Consider the following 18,715-nt stretch of genomic DNA (forward strand, 5'->3'; position numbering starts at 1 on the left):
AGAAGGGAGACTTGAATCCCTGTGCCTGAGGCCTCTCCTGCCAGGTTTCTAAGGCCTCATCTTGGCCTGGCCCCTGCTCAGTATTCATGTGGGACCGGAAATCAGGAGCCAGTGGGACAAATGAGGTTTTCCTGCAGCCCTAAGGACATCTGAAGTCATTTCCAAGTGAAGAAAATGAAAGTCAGGGAAAAAGATTGAGTGCACATTTTATTGTATGTAAATCATGTCTCAATGAAGGCAGTTTGCTCAAAAAGCACCTAGTGTGTGATGGCACTTGGCAAATAAACTATGTGTTTGTATATGTGTATAGAAAGGTTTGGAACGGATTCAAACACTGCCGTGATAATGTGTCACCCTGTCACTGAGGAGTTTACAGAGATTGTTCACATCTCAATTCTGTTGCCATTTTATCTACAGTCCATGGTGGGGTCCCTCTCAGGAGGTGAAGACAGGAGAACACTGAGAGGCTAGAGGGGCCGGCTCAAAACACAAAACATAAAACTAAAACAAGACGAAAATAGTAGTCTAGCAGTTTTCCACAATTTTGATTGCCATCATAATTAATAATAGTATTAATAACTATGTTAGCCACTTAAAAGTTGTAATTGTGATGATACTATGATTACTCTAGAATAATTAAATACACTATAATTCAAAAAATAAGTGGGGTTTGGTCACTCACCTCTGTAATCCTAGCTTTTCAAGAGGCTGAGATCTGAGGATAACGGTTCAAAGCCAGCCTGGGCATTACAAAGCCGTGAGACTCTTATCTCTAATTAATCACTAGAAAATGGAAAGTGGAGCTGTGGGTCAAGGGTAGCGTGCAAGCCCACAAACAATAATAATTGCCAGGTGCTATGGCTCACACCTGTAATCTCATTCAGGAGGGCGAGGTCTCAGGATTGAGCTTCAAAGTCTGCCTGGGCAGGAAAGTCTGTGAGACTCTTACCTTCCATTAAGCACCCTGTAGAGTGCTAGCCTTGAGCTGAAGAGCTCCGGGACATGCCCAGCCCAGAGTTGAAGTCCTAGGACCTGCACCCCTGGAGATGGGAGCTTCAGCTCCAGGGAACAGACCCAAGGCGTGGCACAGGGGTTCCGAGAGGCCCAGGCCCTCCCGGAAGTCAGGGCACACCCTCCTTGTGCTGCAGCCGCGGAGCTGTCCCACACTGACTGGTGACAGCCCAGTTCCCTTCCCAGCAACGCTCAGGACTCTGTCCACCAGCCACGCACCGGCTGCTCAGGCAGTCATCCACCGGCCTCAGCAAACTACGAGCCACGGCCCTGCTAACAGGGCCCCCTCTGCCATCTATGCACACTGCATGTTCTCCTCCTCCCTCTGCCCACATGCTTCTGGACGGCCCTCTCACTTAATTTCCTGTCAACCCACAGCAAGTGACTTGCAATTGCTTTAGGAAATGTTGTTCTCACAGCAACAGCAAGTGTTTTTAATGCCTGTTCATGCCAGCTATCAAGCCAATGCTGTCTCTGGACAAACTACCACTGTCCTGTCCAGCAAGAGGCAGGAAGCGTCTGCCATGAGGGCATGGAGGGGTTGGCTGTAGGAAGGGCTGAGTGGGCATTTATAGGGGCACAGGCCCTCTGGGTACCATGGAGCCCCCAAGAGGGCTTTGCTGGGGGGGACTGTGCTGGACAAACTCCGAACTCCCTCCCATGCTCCTTACAGAAAGGAGCTGGGGGAGATGAGACAGTGGAGGTGGAGAGCTGAGAGAGGGGCCCTGTGGCCTGCTGGACTCCGGCCATGACCCGAAGCGAGGGGCTCTGGGAGCTGGAATGGAAGGTCTGGATTCACCCTGGGGCTCGAGGAGCCAGTGCTGGCCCTGCCTGTGGGGGAACAGGGCTAAGTGAAGTGCAGCCAAGGCAGCCTTGCACCCCATAAGTGGGGGTGACCTGTCCAGCAGCAGCTGGAGGAAGGTGAGAGGCAGGCCTCAGCCCCTCTGAGCAGGAGCGATTCATCCTCAGCTCGTTCCGTCTGTATGGCAATTACATGTCTCACGATTCCACCAGCAATGGAGGGCACTGTGGGGTGGGGAGGCAGAGCAGAGACCCCAGGGAAGTGATATGCTGCTAACGCTCAGCAGGGCCACTTTGGGTAGTAGGGGCAGGGGCTCTTTAAACACTGCAGTCAGGCAGGCCCAAGTCCAGTCCACCGGGCGAGGACACGAGCTGGCAGCTGGGGCCTCGGCTGGCCCCTCTGGTTAGAACTCACCCCCAGGTACTGACAGGCGATAAGACAAACATAATTCCAAACCAATTCCGGGGTGAGGCTCCGGAAGAACGACCTCACCCCACTGCCACATGCAGTGGCCTCAAGCCAGGTGAGTCCTCCCCCTGGGGCTACTTGGATATACCAACAGCCCCCCGCCTTCCTGTGCGTCGGAGCAGGAGCCCCCCAGCCCTCCGGGTATCAGCCAGGCAGGGCAGGCAAGCAGGGCTAGAGGACCCGGGTCCTCACCCACGCCTCCCAGGAGCTGTGGGTGGGCGGACAGCAGTCCAGCGGGAGAAGGCAGCACTGCTCGCAGGTCGCACCATGGACTGGCTCCTCCTCTCACATCCCCAGAGCTGTGCTGTGGGGCAGGGATGCAACCTTGGGGTCATTTCAGAGCCAAACCATAACATGCAGACATGCAGATGCATCCACAGGCAAGCGTACAGACATGCAGAGACAGGACAGACTGATAAATCAGTGACAGAGCTTGCAGATCCATCCACGACGGCCCCGCTCCGAGGCACAGATGCGTGAGGACGTCTGTGTGCGCCCATGACCTAGAGAACAGACGATCTGCTAGGCCCTGCTGCCCGCTCTGCATGGCCAGCAACGCACTAATGGCTAATGTGCAGTGTCCGCCCCCCCCAAGCAAACAAAACGAGTAACCAATAGGTCTGTTGTGCCTCCATCTGCCAGGGTGGTGCCAAGGTGGCAACAATCAGGAAGCCCTGGCTGGTGGGAGCGGGGGAGGGCAGGGAGAGGGGGCTTGGGGCAGCTCTGTAGGCACTCCACAGCCACGTGAGCCAGAGGGATTGAGTTTGGTTATGTGAAGGTGACGGACAGAGGGCCAGAGTCTATTTTCTGCTCAGAGAAAAGTGGGTGTCGTTCTTGCTGCCTGAAGGCGGAGCACTGTGGGCCTGGTCCTCTGGAGGCAGCTGTGTCCTGGTCTGTGCCTCCCACCACCAGGACGCAGCCCGGCTGCTACCGCGTTTGAAGTGAAGCTCAAGTCATCCCAGCAGGGCAGTTGTTGTGGTCGCCGCCCCTGCCACGGGCCACAGCACCCAGGCTCCAGGCCTGGGCCTTCCCTCAAGCTGCCCTGTCCCATTGGCCACAAGGAGGGCTGAGGGCCGCCCGGGAAGCACAAGGCCTCCTGACTGCATTCGGGGCCACTGATGTGGAGGTCACAGGCACCCCCCGGCATGGCCCCGGGCTCGCAGAGCTGGACCCTCCCGGGCTTTGATGAGGCCATCTGGAGCTGGCAGCCCCCTCTAGACACGTGGTGGTGAGCAAAAGGAAGGAAGGCGTCTTTTCTTCTAAAATTGCTGGGCCAAGCACTGGTGGCTCACGTGTACAGTCCCAGCTACTCGGGAGGCTGAGAACCCGTGCAGGCTACGGGGAAAGCTGAGGACTCAGCCCCTGCCCGCCTGTCAGGGCTGCAGACCAGCTTAAGAAACCCAGACTCCCCCGAGACCACCGCTCTCCATGACATTCTCTTCTGAAAACCATACATTTTATTTTGGGGGGATGAAAGCGTGGCCGGGGTCAGCTGATGGTGAAGAGCTGGCCACAGAGGTCGTCCTGTCGGCCCAGCAGGCCCTGGGTGGGGATGAACTCCAGAGGGACCGACTCCGGCCCCTCCTTCTTCAGGTCCCGCTCAAAGATCTGTAGGGGACCGGTGTCCTGAGCTGGCAGGCCGCAGCCCACGGCCCCACTCAGCCCGCGGCACCCGCAGCCCGCATACCTCATAGGCCGTGAGCTCTAGGAGGGGGGCGAGGCTGACCTCAGGAACGGACAGCACCTGGTTGATGACACTGGCAGCTTTGGACACCTCGGGGTGGTAGTGCTGCTGGAGCGTCTGGGGGACAGGACACAGGGCCATTAGTAAGGCCATGCCACACCGGCCAGGTGCACAGATGGGGTGGTGGTGGGGCGGAGCCCTTGGGACGCATCCAGCCCTCTCACCTGCAGCTCCCACAGGCAGCTCTCCAGGGCGTGGCTCCTGGCCGGGTCCCCCTCCTCGGGGTCATAGGGGTCAGCATCCAGTTCTAGGAACAAGACCCAGGGCCCCTGTTGTCTGTCCTCCACGGGGCTGCCCAGCCCGGCTTACAAGGCCCTGGCCACACTCCCTGGTGTTTACCAGAGCGCTCACTGGAGTGGGGTCTGCTCAGGCGGACTCACCGAGGCCTTGAGGGCGGTGCACCAGGACCCTGCAGGAAGGGTGTCTGCGCAACAGGTTGCAAATGAAGGGCAGGACCATAAGTAGGGCCTCGGGGGGTGCGGTCAGAGCGAGGCGGGCCAGGCGCTTGGCAAAGGCAGCTACCAGGTAGGCAGGGAGGTGGCTTGACGGGGTGACAGAGTGGGAGACCTCAGGGCCACCATGCCAAGGCTGCCGCCCCATCCAGGCCCCCCACAGCAGCCCGGGCGGCCCTGGCCCTCGTCTTCCCCAATGCTTACGACGATGACAGGAAGAGGTCAGCCAGGTGGAAGAAGCGGGCCCGGTACTTGACGTGGAAGATGGATGGATCCAGAAGGCCATAGAGCTTCCGGTAGAAGTCAGGGTATTCCCTGAGGGAGGCACAGGAGCCACATGAGGGAGCCAGGCAGGGGGACAGACCACACCCCAGGGAGCCAGTGCTTCAGCTCCTCCTCCCGCTCCTCCCCTCAGCAGCCCCCAGGCCCCCCCACACCCCGACTGTGTTCCAGGCCAACGGTCCTGGGAGAGAGGTGAGAAGGGCAGGGCCAGGGAACAGGAAGCCCAGCCCCACACCGACACTCACAGGTTGTGCTTGTGGATCAGGATAAAAAGTCCGTTCAAGGCCAGGAGGCTGATGGCTCCCCCTGCAGACACACAGACGTGGGATGCTGACTGAACGGGTTCCTGCCCTACCCACTCCCGTGGCCTGGAAGGACAGCAACTGGAGCAGGCCCCTCATTTGCACAGCGCGAGGACCCCGGCCCCCCAGGCCTTGCCATGAAGCTACAGGCAACAAAGGAAGAGCCCAGCCTCAAGCTGTGGCGGGTTAGGAGACATGGCCCTCCGTGCTTACCCACGTCACAGGCACTGGTGAGGAAGTCGATCATGAGAGTGGGCTGGGCCAGGTGGGGCAGGATGGAGTCATGCATAACAACAAGCACCTTCTTGTACAGGCTGAGAGGCAGCTGGAAAGACCGCAGGAAGGCAGGGTGTGGTGGCCGCCCCTTCCAGACCTCAGCCCCAGCCCAGGTTCCACCAGACCCTACCTTGTGCTTGAGGAAGCAGAGCCACATGGCCTGGAATGCCTTCCTATGCTCCTGCAAAGAGACAGGGCTACACTCACTCCCTCCTGCCCACACCCGCCCTTCCCCAGCCTGGGAGTGGAGCTGGGGGCTTGTCTGTCCTCTTTCCCATCCACATACAGTCGGGAGCCTCAGGCCAGACCAGCAGAACCAGAACTGGGCCTGCTGGCTGCTGGCTAAGGAGACTCAGTACAGCACCAGACCTGAGCCTGCAGGCTAAGGAGACTCAGTACAGCACCAGACCTGGGCCCACGGGCTCAAGAGCCTTATTACAAAGGACAAAGACATTCCTTGTGGGCAGAGGGCACATGAGCTCAAGCCTGATGTTGGTCACAAAGTAGCCAGGCACACATCACAGCCTATCTCTCTGGGGCTCTTTCTACCCAGGAATGGGAAGCTGTGTATGCCCAAGAAGACCAATTAAGCCTCCAGAAGTATCTCACCTTCAAATGAGTGACCTTCCACTTGTCTGATCGCTCTGTAAGAATGAGACGTGTTTACCGGCATGTCAGAGGAGGCAAAGCAGCCAGGCTGTCGGAGCAGTCAGTGCTCTGCATTCCCTCCCTGTGCCCTGCCCAGGAAACTTGCCTGTGTGCCTCACATAGAAGTTGGTGACCTCACTGTCCTGGCAGGGCAGGCTCACAGCAGACAGCAGTGAGAATGCATTGTTCCAAAAGCTGAGGGAAGCCTGTGGGAAGCGTGGCCTGAGTGCCGCTGGCCTGCCTCGCTGAGGTGTGAGGGGCAGGTGACGCGACCTAGCTGCTCACCTCAGGTTGCTGGGTGGTAACTCTAGCTGTGATGGCCGCAGCCGCCTGCATTGTGTGGTAACGGATATCATCATGTTCCAGGTACTGGCAGAACTGAGAGATGAGCAGGCTCTGGTCCTCCTCGGAAGAGAGGAGGCCTCCTACCACCGCCTAGGAGCAGGGATGCAGTGAGGACCTTCCCCACCACCGCGGAGCCCGTGCTGAGCACCAGGCCCTGCTGAGCCCCCACCACCAAGGGTGCTGCCACATACCCCACCTCTCAAGAGACCTGCAGGTATTCAGTGTCACTCGACACCCAGGGCAAGATGGGGCGAGAATATTCCAGCCCCCAGCCACAGGCTCAGGCAGCCCACGCCCAGACCCATCCGGCACCCCACCAAAGCAGGCTCACCCTGAAGAGACTGTGGGGGAACAGGTAGTGGCCTTCCCACTGGGCCTTCTCCAAGGGCTGTGCTCCTTCCAGCTGCACAAACTTCATGAGTGTCTGGAGGGCCAGCTCCTGTGAAGCACAAGATGGAGAAGCCATGACACCTCACCCTCCATGTGCACCCTGCCCCTCAGCACACCTCAGTCTGGGGACCCCTTACAGCTGGGCCCAGGGTTAGGCTATGAGGCAAGAGAAGGAAAATACCCACCCTGCCATATCGTGTTCTGTACTATCTCTACCCACAGTCTGTCTGGTCTTGTGCATCCCAACATGAGGCGCAGCTGAGGGTACCGTGACTAGGTGCAAAATTTGCAGTGGCATCTGGGCACGAGCTACCTGTGGGAGGGGCTACTGGACTGTTCCCCTCATGGTCGGTCATGGGAATGTCACTGTCAACTTCATACACTGAGCCAAGACTCAAGCATGGAGAGCCAGAACAGTGACCCAGGCCGAGCAGGGATCAGGACAGTTTCAGAGCCACAAGTACAAACGCTACACCTTAAGGGACCCTAAAGTGGAACAGCCACATATGAGGTCATGAGATGGGGCCTGGGTCTACAGAGGAGGCTCCATTACCTGTATGGAAAGAGCTATCCAAATCCACAACCCCCCCTCTGCACTGAAGAGAGCTCTAAGTGGGGCAGAGGACCACGTGACCTGGAGCCTCACCTTGACCTGGAAGGCAGGATGGGCAAGCAGCTCCTGCAGGCGATTACAACAGCTGTGATAGCGGTGTCTCATCCACACCTTGTACTTACACATGGCTCCCCGGGACCCTGGAGACAGAATTGGGGCCATCTGACCTGATGCTCACAGATGCCAGGCAGGCGTCTGTGGTCCCCGCACATGGGAACCAGTCTTCAGACCCCCACGGTTGCCAGCCAGGCCCTAAGCCCTGGAAACAGGCACCAGGTGCCCTCCTACAGTGCACCAGCCAATCTCCCCTCCTCTCACGGTGCCCAGGGCCTGGAAGGTCCCAGAACGGGCACATGATCCACTGCAAGTGAGACTTGGGTGTGGCGCAAAGCACGGGGAGAGAAGTTGCTCGGCGATGACAGCCAGCCCCGCGGGCCTCCGCCAGGCTGCACGCCGGGCCTCGGGTCGCTCGTCCCGCGCGGACCCCGCCTGCCGCGGGACCCTTACCTGCGCGGACCGTGTCCTCAGGGGGCAGCGGGCCCACGAACAGTTCTCTCCGCTCCAGCAAGGCCGCGAAGAGTCTGCCGCACGTGCGCACGGCTTCCTGGATCTCCTCCGCGTCCTCAGACTGCAAAGAGAGGCGGGTCAGGGCGGCCCGGCCGGGGGAGGAGGCCCCGCGCCGCCCCGCCGGAGAGCCGCGGCCGGCGCACCTGCAGGACGGCCAGGATGTCGAACACAGAGTTGGCGGCGGCGCGGCTCGCCAGCACCGCCTGCAGCAGGCCGCCCAGCGCCCGGCGCGCGTCCGCCGCGCCCGGCTCCCGCTCCTGCTTGCGCTCCATGCCGCCGCCAGGCCGAGTCCGGCGCGCCCGTGACGTCATCCCGGCGCGCCGCGCGCGCCCGCGGCACGCCGGGATGACGCCATCGTCCTGCGCCGGACGGGAGCGGCGCGCCCCGGCGGCATGGCGCTGTTTCACGTCGCCCGGTACTCGGGGCTCGGTGCGGGGCCGCCGGAGGCCGAGGCGGAGTCTGGAGGACACCCCCGGGCCCGTGCGCTGCTCGAGCGGCTGCAGTGCCGGGCTCGCGAGCGGCAGCAGCAGCGGCGGCGAGAGCCCGAGACCCCAGCGGGGGCCCCGGAGGCTGCGGCCCGGCGGCCCCGGCGGCGGCCCCGGCGGCCCCGGCGGCGGCGGAGAAGCGGCTCGGCACCCGAGAGCCCGGACGCGCCTCGGGCGAAGCGGCGGAAAGCGGACGGCGAGGACGCCGGCGCAGGTCGGCCGGCCGATTCCGGCTGGGGGCCAGGGCGGGATGACACCTCCCCCGGGGCCAGCGGCGGGATGACACCGGCCGGGCCCTGTCTGCCTCGCAGGTCGCAGAGAGACGACGCCGGGGGCGCGCTGCGAGCCCAACGAGGCCCAGGCGGCCCTAGACGGGCGGTCCCCGCAAGACACGCCAGGGCCTCCGGGACCCGGCCCGGTGCTGGGAGGCTTCGCCAAAAGGAAGACGCCCAAGGTGAGCTGCTTCTGCGCCTTGTCTTTATTTAGCAAGGTTTGCTAATAGGTCAGGCGCGCTGGCGGTGGCTGGAGAAAGGAGGCTTGAAAGAGCGAACCAGGGCGCCGGGGTGCGGTGGGGCGAGTTGGTTAAGACAGACCCACAGGGTACCAGGTGGGAGGCAGGACAACTCTTGCTGCCAACAGCGTTGCCAAAGGGGGGGGGTGTCATTTTAAGTGTGGCTTTTTCTGGGGTCCTGGGACAGCCTGTGGACGTGCTTAGGGTGGGGTCTGCTGCCTTCTGCTGTTACCTGTTTAGGTTGTCGGAATACAGTTGAAAAGTGTGGTGGAAATGTGAAGTGTGGAGGACTGAGGACAGGCTGGTCGGCGCCCTCTTAGGGCTGCCAGCCTATCTGCTTGACTTCTCTGGCTCCTGCCCACTCCATTCCCCTCACTGGTAGAATTCTCTTGGTCTCTCGTCTTTTGGGGTAGGTCCAGCCTTTCCTGCCCCTGTGGCTGGCTGAACCAAGCTGTGTCAGGAAGAATGTCACGGAGGATCTCACTCCACTGGAGGCCATCCCTGAGGTGCACCCTGACCTGCAGAAACAGCTGAGGGCACATGGCATCTCCTCCTACTTTCCAGGTGCTTCAGCCCTGCAGCTGGGCAGGGAACACTCCTCGAGCAGCCTTTCTCAGGCTGAGGGCCACGGGGCAGAAGCCTCTGCTATATGAAACATCAAGTGTGCTTTGGTGTCCTGCAGCTTGAGCTCTTGGGGTGAACATTTGGCCTTCTCAAGCCAGCTCCTCCTGTGCCCTTAGTGCTGTCTTCGAGCAAATGGTTCCCTGGGTAGGGAATTGGTCCTGCTGTAAACGTGACCAGGTTGGTCTTTTGCCTTCTATTGTCCAGTCCAGGCAACTGTGATTCCAGCCATCCTAGAGAACACAGCTGGTGGGTTTCTGGTGGGGAGAGGAGGATACCAGCCCAGTGACCTTTGTGTTTCTGCCCCAACTGGCAGCGGGAAGACTCTGGCCTTTGTCATCCCGGTGGTACAGGTGAGCATTAGGGTTCTCTTTGCTTGCCCACTGTGGCAGCAGGGAGCCAACTCTGCTTATGCAGGTGACCCTCTCTCCTTCCCTCCCTCCTTCCCTCCAGGCCCTTCTGCATCGCGTGGTTTGCCACATCCGTGCCCTGGTTGTGCTGCCCACCAAAGAATTGGCCCAGCAGGTATATCAAACCACAGCCCCAGGTGTGCACTCCCAGCTGCCCCGCTGGACATATGTAGACCTCAGTCCCTGGGCAGTCTACCCTGGAGTTCAAGGCAGGGCCAGCACTTACCCTGGCCAGTGACAGAGACCTCTTGTAGGTGAGCAAAGTGTTCAACATTTACACAGACGCCACATCTCTTCGTGTTGCCCTGGTTACTGGACAGAAGTCACTGGCCAAGGAGCAAGAGAGCCTTGTTCAGAAGGTGTAGGTATATGAGTGGCAAGCTTTTCCAGAAGGGCCCTGAATGTACTTGGTGGATTCCTGGGGTTGGAGTGGGATGTCTGTTGTGTATGGTGCAGGTCATACTTGGCTTACTAGAAAGCCCTAGAAGCAGTTTCCTTCTATTCTGATCTGTAGGGCAGATGGCTTCCGCTGCCTGGCTGACATTGTGGTGGCCACACCTGGCCGGCTGGTGGACCACATTGATCAGACTCCAGGATTCAGCCTGCAGCAGCTCCGCTTCCTGGTAACGTAGCCTGAGAGCCTGGGCCCTGAGTGGAGCCAGCCTCAGCAAAGGTCCCAGCTAACTCTGGCTCCTGCCTTCCAAAGGTAATTGATGAGGCCGACCGAATGATTGACAGCATGCACCAATCTTGGCTGCCACGGGTGCTGGCAGCAGCTTTCCACAGCAAGGGCCCTACAGACCCCTGTGTCCTGCTCCAGAGAAGGCAGGCCCAAGCTGTAACTGCCCACAGGTATCCTGTCTGTGCCTGAATGCATGCTGTCCCCCTTCTCCCCTTCTCTCAGTGCTGACAGCATTCCCCTTGCCTTCCAGCACATGCTACCCTCAGATGCCTCTGCAGAAGTTGCTGTTCTCGGCCACCCTGACGCAGAATCCTGAGAAGCTGCAGCGGCTTGGCCTCTATCAGCCCCGGCTTTTCTCCACAGGCCTGGTGCAAAAGGGCCCCAAAGATGGAGAAGTCACAACGGACAGGGCTTCTGAGGGGAAGTACACCTTCCCCACAGGGCTCCGGGTGAGTCAACACTTGTGGTGGGTGGTGCCAGGCCCCAGGCTCCTGCCTAACCCCTATTATTTCCCACAGCACCACTACGTGCCGTGCAGACTCAGCTCCAAGCCACTTGCAGTCCTGCACCTGGCACTCAGGATGGGCATCTCCAGGACCCTCTGCTTCACCAATTCTCGAGAGAATGCCCACAGGTAAGCTCAGCTAGGGCATGTATGTCAAGGCAGAATGGGATCCTGGCACCACTTAACTCCATCTTCTCTTCCAGGCTTTTCCTGTTAATACAAGCTTTTGGGGGCATGAGCGTGGCTGAGTTTTCCTCCTGCTATGGGCCTGGCCAGAGGAAGAAGATATTGAAGCAGTTTGAGCAGGGCAAGATCCAGCTGTGAGTACTTGGGTGCTTGCTTTTAGAAATTGGGCCCCCTGTGCCCCACTGATTTCAAGGCCTGGAGCTTCTTGTTTTCTTTAAGGAAGGGTGGGCTTAAATATGGGTGTCACACTCCTGGCCAGCGGAGTCCTCAGAGCTCTATTCCACCAGCCTCATCAGCACAGATGCCACTGCTCGAGGCATCGACGTGCAGGGCGTGGATCTGGTCGTCAACTACGATGCGCCCCAGTACTTGAGGACCTACGTACACAGGTGAGAGCCGCCACAGTGGCCCTGGGGATTCAGAGCTAGTATGTGCCCAAGTGCTCTGTGAGGCTGGGAAAGGAGCTGTCCTGTCCGCTCTGAGGGTCCTGAGGGTCGGGGCCACCGTCTGGAGACAGCCGTGTTTGATTTCAGAGTTGGGAGAACAGCCCGAGCTGGGAAAACTGGACAAGCCTTCACTCTGCTCCTGAAGGTGCAGGTAAGGCTGTGCGGGCCTCAGAGGACTCTGTGGGGAGGGCTGTGATACTTGGGCTCTGCAACTGGCACTTGAGACCCTCTCCTTACAGGAGAAGAAGTTCCTTCGCATGCTGGCAGAAGCTGGGGTGCCTGAGCTGACCCGTCATGAGATCCCCAGTGAGCTCTTGCAGCCTCTCGTTCCTCAGTACAAGGAGGCCCTGTCCCAGCTGGAGAGGACTGTCAAGGTGAGGACTGCTAGGCCAGGGATGGGGCCCCACTAGCCGAGCCTCAGGCTCTCCAGCAGACATCAGCACGCATTCCCGAGGATGTGCGTCCTCCAGTGCCCATGTGAACCTTCGAGTTCTCCAGCAGGTCTGAGCCCGCTCTGCTGCTTGTCCTTGGGAGCGAGGCTGTGCCTGCAGACAGCAGGGACAGGGCACTGACACCTCCTCTACCTCCTGCAGGAAGAGCACAAGTCCAAGTCTGTCTAGACAGGGGACCGGAGGGACCCTCCTGCAGAAGTTAGCCGATACCTGTCCTGAGCACTGGGTGCTGTGTGAGAAGATGGAATTCCTATGGAAGCAGCCAGTGTGGACAGCCCCCGTCCTGCCTCACTGTCTCCGTTGTGTAGGGCAGAGCCTGCGAGCATGTCACTGGGATTTGTGTGGTCTCTAGAAATACACTCCAGTGAGACTGAAGGTTGGACAGGACACGTGAAAGGGATGGGGATTAGACTCAGGAAGGGGAGGCTGAACTCAAAGGCCTTTCATTGTGGCAGGGGTCCCAGGACAACTTCATTTGTTAGAGGCGTTTTATATATTAAAGTTGTTTTTTTTTTTAAACTAATTTCGTTTGTGTAGACAGTACAGAGAAATGTTAGCGGCAGAGCCCTCTCTGCCATATTTTTAGGTTCCCATGGCCCCAGAACAGACTGGACTGGACATCTTTTTTTTTTTTTTTTTTTTTTGCCAGTTCTGGGCTTGAGCTCAGGGCCTGAGCACTGTCCTTGGACTTTCTCAAAGCTAGAGCTCTACCATTTGAGCCTCAGCACCACTTCTGGCTTTTTTCTATGTATGTGGTACCAAGGAATCGAACCCGAGTTTTCATGCATGCTAGGCAAGCACTTTAACCACTAGGCCAAACTCCCGGCCCCAGACTGGACATCTATTGTAGGAGGCTCCAGTTGCCCCCTGCAACACCCCCGCCTAAGCAGAAAAGCTCCAACCATAGGTCCTGGTAGGTAGGCCTGGATGTGGGGAGGGTTCTAGCCATTCTCCTGCCTCAGGCCGAAGATCAGAGCTAGCCTCAATCCCAGACTCCTTTGGGGCTATATTGCTGCCTCAACTTTCCCTTCCTCCTAACCATCTGGAACCTTCCCGTTTGCCCTAGATGTAGGCTAATGTCACTCCCCACTCCCGGTCAGGCTCATAGCACTCCATACCCTCTTCCCAAGCTCCAGGACTCTTCCTGTATGGATTGGCTTTCCATTTGAGTAGGTGACTTCAAAGCAAACTGGCCTGGACCAGCTGGCTCGGGTCTAATCCTAGCTACTCATGAGACAGATCTGAGGATTGAGGGTCAAAGCCAGCCCCAGCAGCAAAGTGAGTGGGGGTCCTTATCCCCAATTAACTACTAGAAAGCTAGAAATGGAGCTGTGGCCCAAAGTGGTAAAGTGCTAGCTTTGAGCACTAAGGCTCAGGGACAGCGCCAAGACCCTAAGTTCAAATCCTAGAACTGCCACTAAAAAAAGGTGCATGGGATACTTAACAAGAGTAGCTAACTGCTTGACATTCATAGAAGGGAGTTGCTACCATTATTAGTACTTGATGCATTTGTATGAGAAATGATTTCTTTCTGGTGCTGGTCCTACAGCAATCTGAGCTTTTATGCTCAAGGCTAGCACTCTTACACAGCTGCATTTCTGGTTCTATGGCAGTTTTCTGGAGACTGCAGTTAACTCATGGACTTTTCTGCCCAGGATGGCTTTGAACCACAATCTTCAGATTCCAGCTGCCTTAGTAGCTAGGATTATAGGCATGAGCCACCAGCGTGTGGGCCAGGTCAAGAATCTTATTATTACAGATCACACACAAGTATAAAAAAGAGGGCACTTTATTATGCCTTTTGTTTGGTACAACATCAGTACCCTTTAAAATCCTACTCTTCAAGTACAAATGCTTGTGTTTACAAAGTATTTACAATTCAGACCTGTTCCTTATATTCTGAAACACAACCGCTAAATGGTTACAAAGTGACCAAGAGTAACAACTGCACAAAGGAAGAAGCCCCTGGCCTGCTGGCCATCTGCTTGTCCCATACTTCATACTTGTCTCACCCTGGAGGAGCTTTAAAGAACCCGCCTTCCTTTTGCTTTAAGACTGATTGGGTAAACCTCATGCATACTCTTAAGTATGAATCTGTGAGAAGACTATATGATGCTTCCTTGAACTCAGAGTTCCTTCTCAGCAAGCTTCTCCCCAGCCTTGGTGGGAGAAGGGAGCTCAGGAAGAACAAGCTCACTCGGGTAGGTGGGAGCTGCTTGATGTCACCAGGTTACGTGACAGCAAGTCTGTACTGTACACTGGGCCTGCTGAAGCATGGGGGGGGGGGCAAGAGGCCAACCCTCAAGTCCTCTGAACCCCAAGTCTGCCTTGTGATTCCGTATTTGCAGACAACTTCGGTGGTTGGTTCCATCTAGGGCCTGCTGTAATAAATAAGTGATGCAGCCTTTGACTTCTGAGAAAAGGCCACCAACAGGGTGGGAGGGACAAAGAGATGAGTATGGTGCAGACATTGTTCCCGGGAACCAGATCTGAAGAGCGTGGGGTCCTGGGAAGGTCGTGCTCCCTGGCACAGCACATACCAGGAGAGGACCAAGCACTGCTGTGAGCAAACAGTGCTCAGGGTGACACAACTGATGTTCAGTCTCTTCTGGGTTTTCAACACTTGGCTTGTACCTTTTTCCACGTCACATCAATAACTCAAAAGTAAATTTCGGGTGGGCTTTTGAAAATGCCACCACATTCTGGCCTACACGAGTGTGGACTTGGGAATAGCAGATACAACTGTAAAGCTTCAATGGAGCCACATGGATGGAACACAAGCCTAACGCATGTGTTGCTGGATGTGGACCTTTCCCTCTGGTGCAAATAGCAAGGAGAAGAGCCACTGCTGGCCTCAGCTCAGCTCAGGCCTGCCCCTGCAGCACAGCGGGCACTCCAGCTGACCAGCAGAACCACGAGTGTGCTGCTGCCATGCAACGGACGTTGAAGGGCATGCTGGCTCCACGGGTCCCTCTGAATGTGTGGACAGACACGTGCCAGGCCAGGCCAGGCCAGCAGCATGGCCTAGCTTCCCAGATCCCACGGAGCAGTCTTACTGCCACGTACTGTATGATGTCTACAACCCAACAACACGTGTGGCAGGAGATTCACAACAGTTCCATGGGGACACATGGCTGTAACAGAGATGGCCACAGCACCCAAAGCTGCTTCAAATGAAAGCCACCACCAATGTGGCAGGGCCAGGAGCCACATTGGCCGTTCTTGGAAATGGAAATCCAGTCACAGGGCATTTCCATGCGAGCTGGGATGATGCCAGCTGTGCTTGGGTAGGAGTACTAAGTATTTCCTGTGGACATGAACCCACAGGCTGCGAGGGCAGGACATCCACAGTGGTGTCGATGGAGCGCAGAGCCAGTCGCAGGCCATCTTCTGTCATCAGTCCTTGAGTAGGAGGCCAAGTCTTCTACCCAACCACAGCAGACAGGGCCAGAGGCCAGGCAGGTAGAATCTATTTTATGACTTCACCGCACATGCCTGATGGCTTCTGGAATGTGCTCAATACTGTGTACTAACAGAAACTACATGGCTTTCAAAACAAGCACCACTGCCTTGGAGGAAAACTAAAAGGTGAAAGAAACATCTCCACTGTCATTTTTCAACTTGTCACAAACACAGAAAGGCCCATTCTCCCTGTAGTGTCGCACACGAAAGAGAACGTGGCTGTCCAGTGCTGTCCCACTTACGGAGTGCTGCCAGCACCAGAAATGGCATGGTGCTCCCATGCAGAGGCCACTCTCGCACTCCTTCCTACTGGCATGGAGGTTTGGTGGGTGTCTTTAATCTCACGGCAGGGACTCTCATCTGCAGCTTGGGCTGCTGGCTCGGGCTGTCGGAGCTGGCGGGGACCTGTGCTGGGCTTGGACCCCCGGGGGTCTGAAGTGGGGCCGAGGCTGTGGTCACCACCTGCTGCTGTATGAGCTTCTGCTGCACCACCTGGGCTGTGGCAGTCACCGCTGGAATCACCTGCACCTGCTGTCCTGCCGTGGCCGCCTGTGTGAGCGTCACGGTCTGTGGAGAAGCCTGAAGGGGGGAAGGGGACATGTCACCAGAGCACGCCCTGTCCAGCCCACTGCTCTGACAGTGAGAACCATCAGATCACCTCAACTCTGGCTCCTAACAGAGCAGACCAGGGAACCAGTAGTGCTCTACTAACTACAGGGAAGAAGGGCAGGGCAGGGTCAGGAGGCTCAGGTTCAATCTATCTTCTTGAACGAAGTAAAATGTTAGGGGGGAAAAACCCTGCTCTAAAGTGTTATTGCACACAGCCACATTTTACACCACAAATAAAAATAGGAAAAAGCCTTGGGGACAGCTCCATTGCCTCCAGCCAGCATATCCACGTCCCAGGCCTACACCACAGCAGTTCTTTAGGGTTACCCTCCTAGAACTCTGGGAGAGAGTAGCCTGGTTGCAGGGACCCACCAGCGGTGTGCGCTGGAATCCCCTGTTGACAGTTCTCCCTAGTAAGGGTGTCAGCTTCCTCCCCCAGAGCCAAGGCTTTTGTATGCATTATGAAAATCAAAAGTAAGTCTTCAGTCAGGATAAAAAACCAGAAATGCTATCAAAATTGAGTGTCCAGTTCATTGAAAGTCTCGGTGTCTGCTTAGGCCATGATATCTGTCCACACCCTACCTGCTGAGAAGCGGAGGCGACCTGCTGGATGCTAGCCACAGGTGTTTGCTGCTGGACAACTTGAGGAAGTTTTGCAACCTTTGATAAAGCAAGGAAGTAAACACAGAAGTCAAGAACTTTTTCTCTTTCTTTGCCATTTTTTTGGGGGGGGAAGGGAGAAGGGGATCAATCTTTGCCTCTCAAGTAGCTAAGATTATATGTGCGAGCATCTGGTTCCCTTACGATTCTTTTTGTGTGTGTGCGTGTTGGTCCTTGAGGCTTGGGGGCCTGGGCTTTGAACCTGACCTTCTTTTTGCTCAAGACTACTACTCTACTATTTTTTTTTTCAAGTTAATGGAAACAAGTCTTTATTAAGTAACTTTTAATATTAGAAAAATAAAACTCTTATAATTCTCTTTACAGCAAATATATAATATCAGTGCTTTGGCCATCTTAAGTTAAAGGCCCTTTATCATAAAATACATAGTTTTAAACTTTACTCAAATTGAATTTATAATCCCTATGACTTCCCTACCTATATATAACAAAAGAGTATAGTAAAATGAGCAAATACTAAACTATATTGATAATTTATCATTCTTAGTTTGTGGTTTTTAGAAACAGTACACGCACCTAATATATGTCGATTCCTTAGCTTATTAGTTGCAGTGTACAATGCAACAAAATACAAAATACATGCCTGGTGAACATTCGTTCATATCTACAAGACGGCAGCTAGAGATTAGGTTTCAATACTGACATATTTACCTACCCTACAAGCAATTAGCATTACATCATAATCTGCCATCAAGGCAACTTTTTTACACTGAAAAAATCAAAATAAAAACTGTCATTTGTAAACTTTTATACGAAATATAACTCTTCAAGTGGAAATAAAAAAAAATTTGTCTATTTACTATTGAATACACACAGGATTTCAATTTTCGTTATACTGAGAAAAAAAAGCTCTTTTGTGTAGGGAAAATAAGGCCTGGGCTTTGTCCCTGACCTTCTTTTTGCTCAAGACTACTACTGTACTATTTTGAACCACAGCTCCACTTTGAGCTTCTGTGGTAATTTAATGGAGACAGCTTTTCTACGCATGTGGTACCAAGGAATCGATCCCGGGTCTTTGTGGACGCCAGGCAGGCACTGTACCACTAGGCCAAACTCCCGGCCCTCTGGTACCGTTTAAAAACCCATTGGGTGAGCTTTGGGACAATGGCAGGGTGGAGTCCAGACCCGAGCACCTTCCTAACTGGCCACTTAGAACTTATTTCTCGTTTTGTGTTACAAACAAGGAAAAAAACCATTTTGGGCAGTATTGGGAATTGAATTCACAAGCCCTTTACCATTTATTAAGCCATGTTCTCTAAACAATGCTTTAAAGAAAAAAAAAAACAAACCTGTTCTGGCCCAGACAGGGTGTTTGTGCACACCTAGAATCCCAGCTAGCACCTGGGAGGCGGAGGAAAGTTCAAGGGCAGCCGAGGTCATATAGCAAGACTTTGAAAAACAAAACAACAAGCAAGCAAACAAAAACACTGCCAACCAGGCACTGTGGCTCATACCTATAATTCTAGTTACTCAGGGGCTGAGATCTGAGGACTGAAGTTCAAACACAGCCCAGGCAGGAAAGTCTGTGAGGCTCTTTTTCCTACTATTCACCAACAAGGACTATGTAAACTATTCAAATGATAATCATCTAGCAGGGCTGCAGATTACAATGTAGTAACAGCCACAATAGAAGATGGGAAATTAAAAACTGCCAGGTGAGGTGGCTCATGCCTGTAATCCTAAGAGGCTGAGATCCGAGGACTGCGGTTCAAAGCCAGCTCGGGCATTAAAAACCATGACACTCTCATCTCTTAACCATTAGAAAACC

The 18,715-nt window shown here is 55.6% G+C and overlaps 3 protein-coding genes across 17 annotated transcripts in view; 1 reads left to right on the forward strand and 2 right to left on the reverse strand.

The window, feature by feature from the left end:
- Positions 1 to 3,747: 3,747 nt before the first annotated feature.
- Positions 3,748 to 8,195, reverse strand: Noc4l (nucleolar complex associated 4 homolog). The gene is made up of 15 exons (XM_090320616.1): positions 8,044 to 8,195; positions 7,841 to 7,961; positions 7,367 to 7,473; positions 6,662 to 6,769; positions 6,271 to 6,420; positions 6,092 to 6,191; positions 5,947 to 5,981; positions 5,468 to 5,518; positions 5,275 to 5,386; positions 5,005 to 5,065; positions 4,682 to 4,792; positions 4,406 to 4,566; positions 4,190 to 4,272; positions 3,969 to 4,082; positions 3,748 to 3,889 (listed from the first exon to the last, which is right to left on the reverse strand). Exons 1-15 carry the CDS (start codon positions 8,170 to 8,172, stop codon positions 3,770 to 3,772), a joined length of 1,563 nt encoding a protein of 520 aa, XP_090176742.1. The 5' UTR covers positions 8,173 to 8,195; the 3' UTR covers positions 3,748 to 3,769.
- Positions 8,196 to 8,292: 97 nt separating this feature from the next.
- Ddx51 (DEAD-box helicase 51) lies at positions 8,293 to 12,714 on the forward strand. Of its 3 annotated transcripts, none has more exons than XM_090319992.1 (15): positions 8,293 to 8,599; positions 8,697 to 8,839; positions 9,310 to 9,460; positions 9,725 to 9,870; positions 9,935 to 10,042; positions 10,182 to 10,288; positions 10,442 to 10,550; positions 10,634 to 10,779; positions 10,860 to 11,058; positions 11,128 to 11,243; positions 11,318 to 11,434; positions 11,588 to 11,689; positions 11,834 to 11,897; positions 11,986 to 12,120; positions 12,340 to 12,714. In XM_090319992.1, exons 1-15 carry the CDS (start codon positions 8,293 to 8,295, stop codon positions 12,364 to 12,366), a joined length of 1,977 nt encoding a protein of 658 aa, XP_090176118.1. In that variant the 3' UTR covers positions 12,367 to 12,714. The 3 variants fall into 3 exon arrangements, with proteins under 3 accessions (XP_090176118.1, XP_090176119.1, XP_090176120.1); XM_090319993.1 differs by having other exon boundaries at positions 10,210 to 10,292; XM_090319994.1 differs by having other exon boundaries at positions 9,971 to 10,042.
- A 1,255-nt stretch (positions 12,715 to 13,969) lies between these two features.
- The window catches only part of Ep400 (E1A binding protein p400), a 95,902-nt gene continuing 91,156 nt past the window's right edge, over positions 13,970 to 18,715 (reverse strand). For all 13 annotated transcript variants that reach the window (XM_090320373.1, XM_090320385.1, XM_090320384.1 and 10 more), the window contains 2 exons: positions 16,852 to 16,929; positions 13,970 to 16,239 (listed from right to left, as the gene is read on the reverse strand). In XM_090320373.1, the coding sequence (XP_090176499.1) occupies positions 15,967 to 16,239; positions 16,852 to 16,929 (351 nt within the window). In that variant the 3' untranslated portion in view covers positions 13,970 to 15,966. The remainder of the gene's footprint in view (positions 16,240 to 16,851; positions 16,930 to 18,715) is intronic.

The sequence above is a fragment of the Megascapheus bottae genome, chromosome 28 (assembly GCF_031878675.1).
Source record: "Megascapheus bottae isolate mThoBot1 chromosome 28, mThoBot2.hap1, whole genome shotgun sequence".
Lineage (NCBI taxonomy): Eukaryota > Metazoa > Chordata > Mammalia > Rodentia > Geomyidae > Megascapheus > Megascapheus bottae.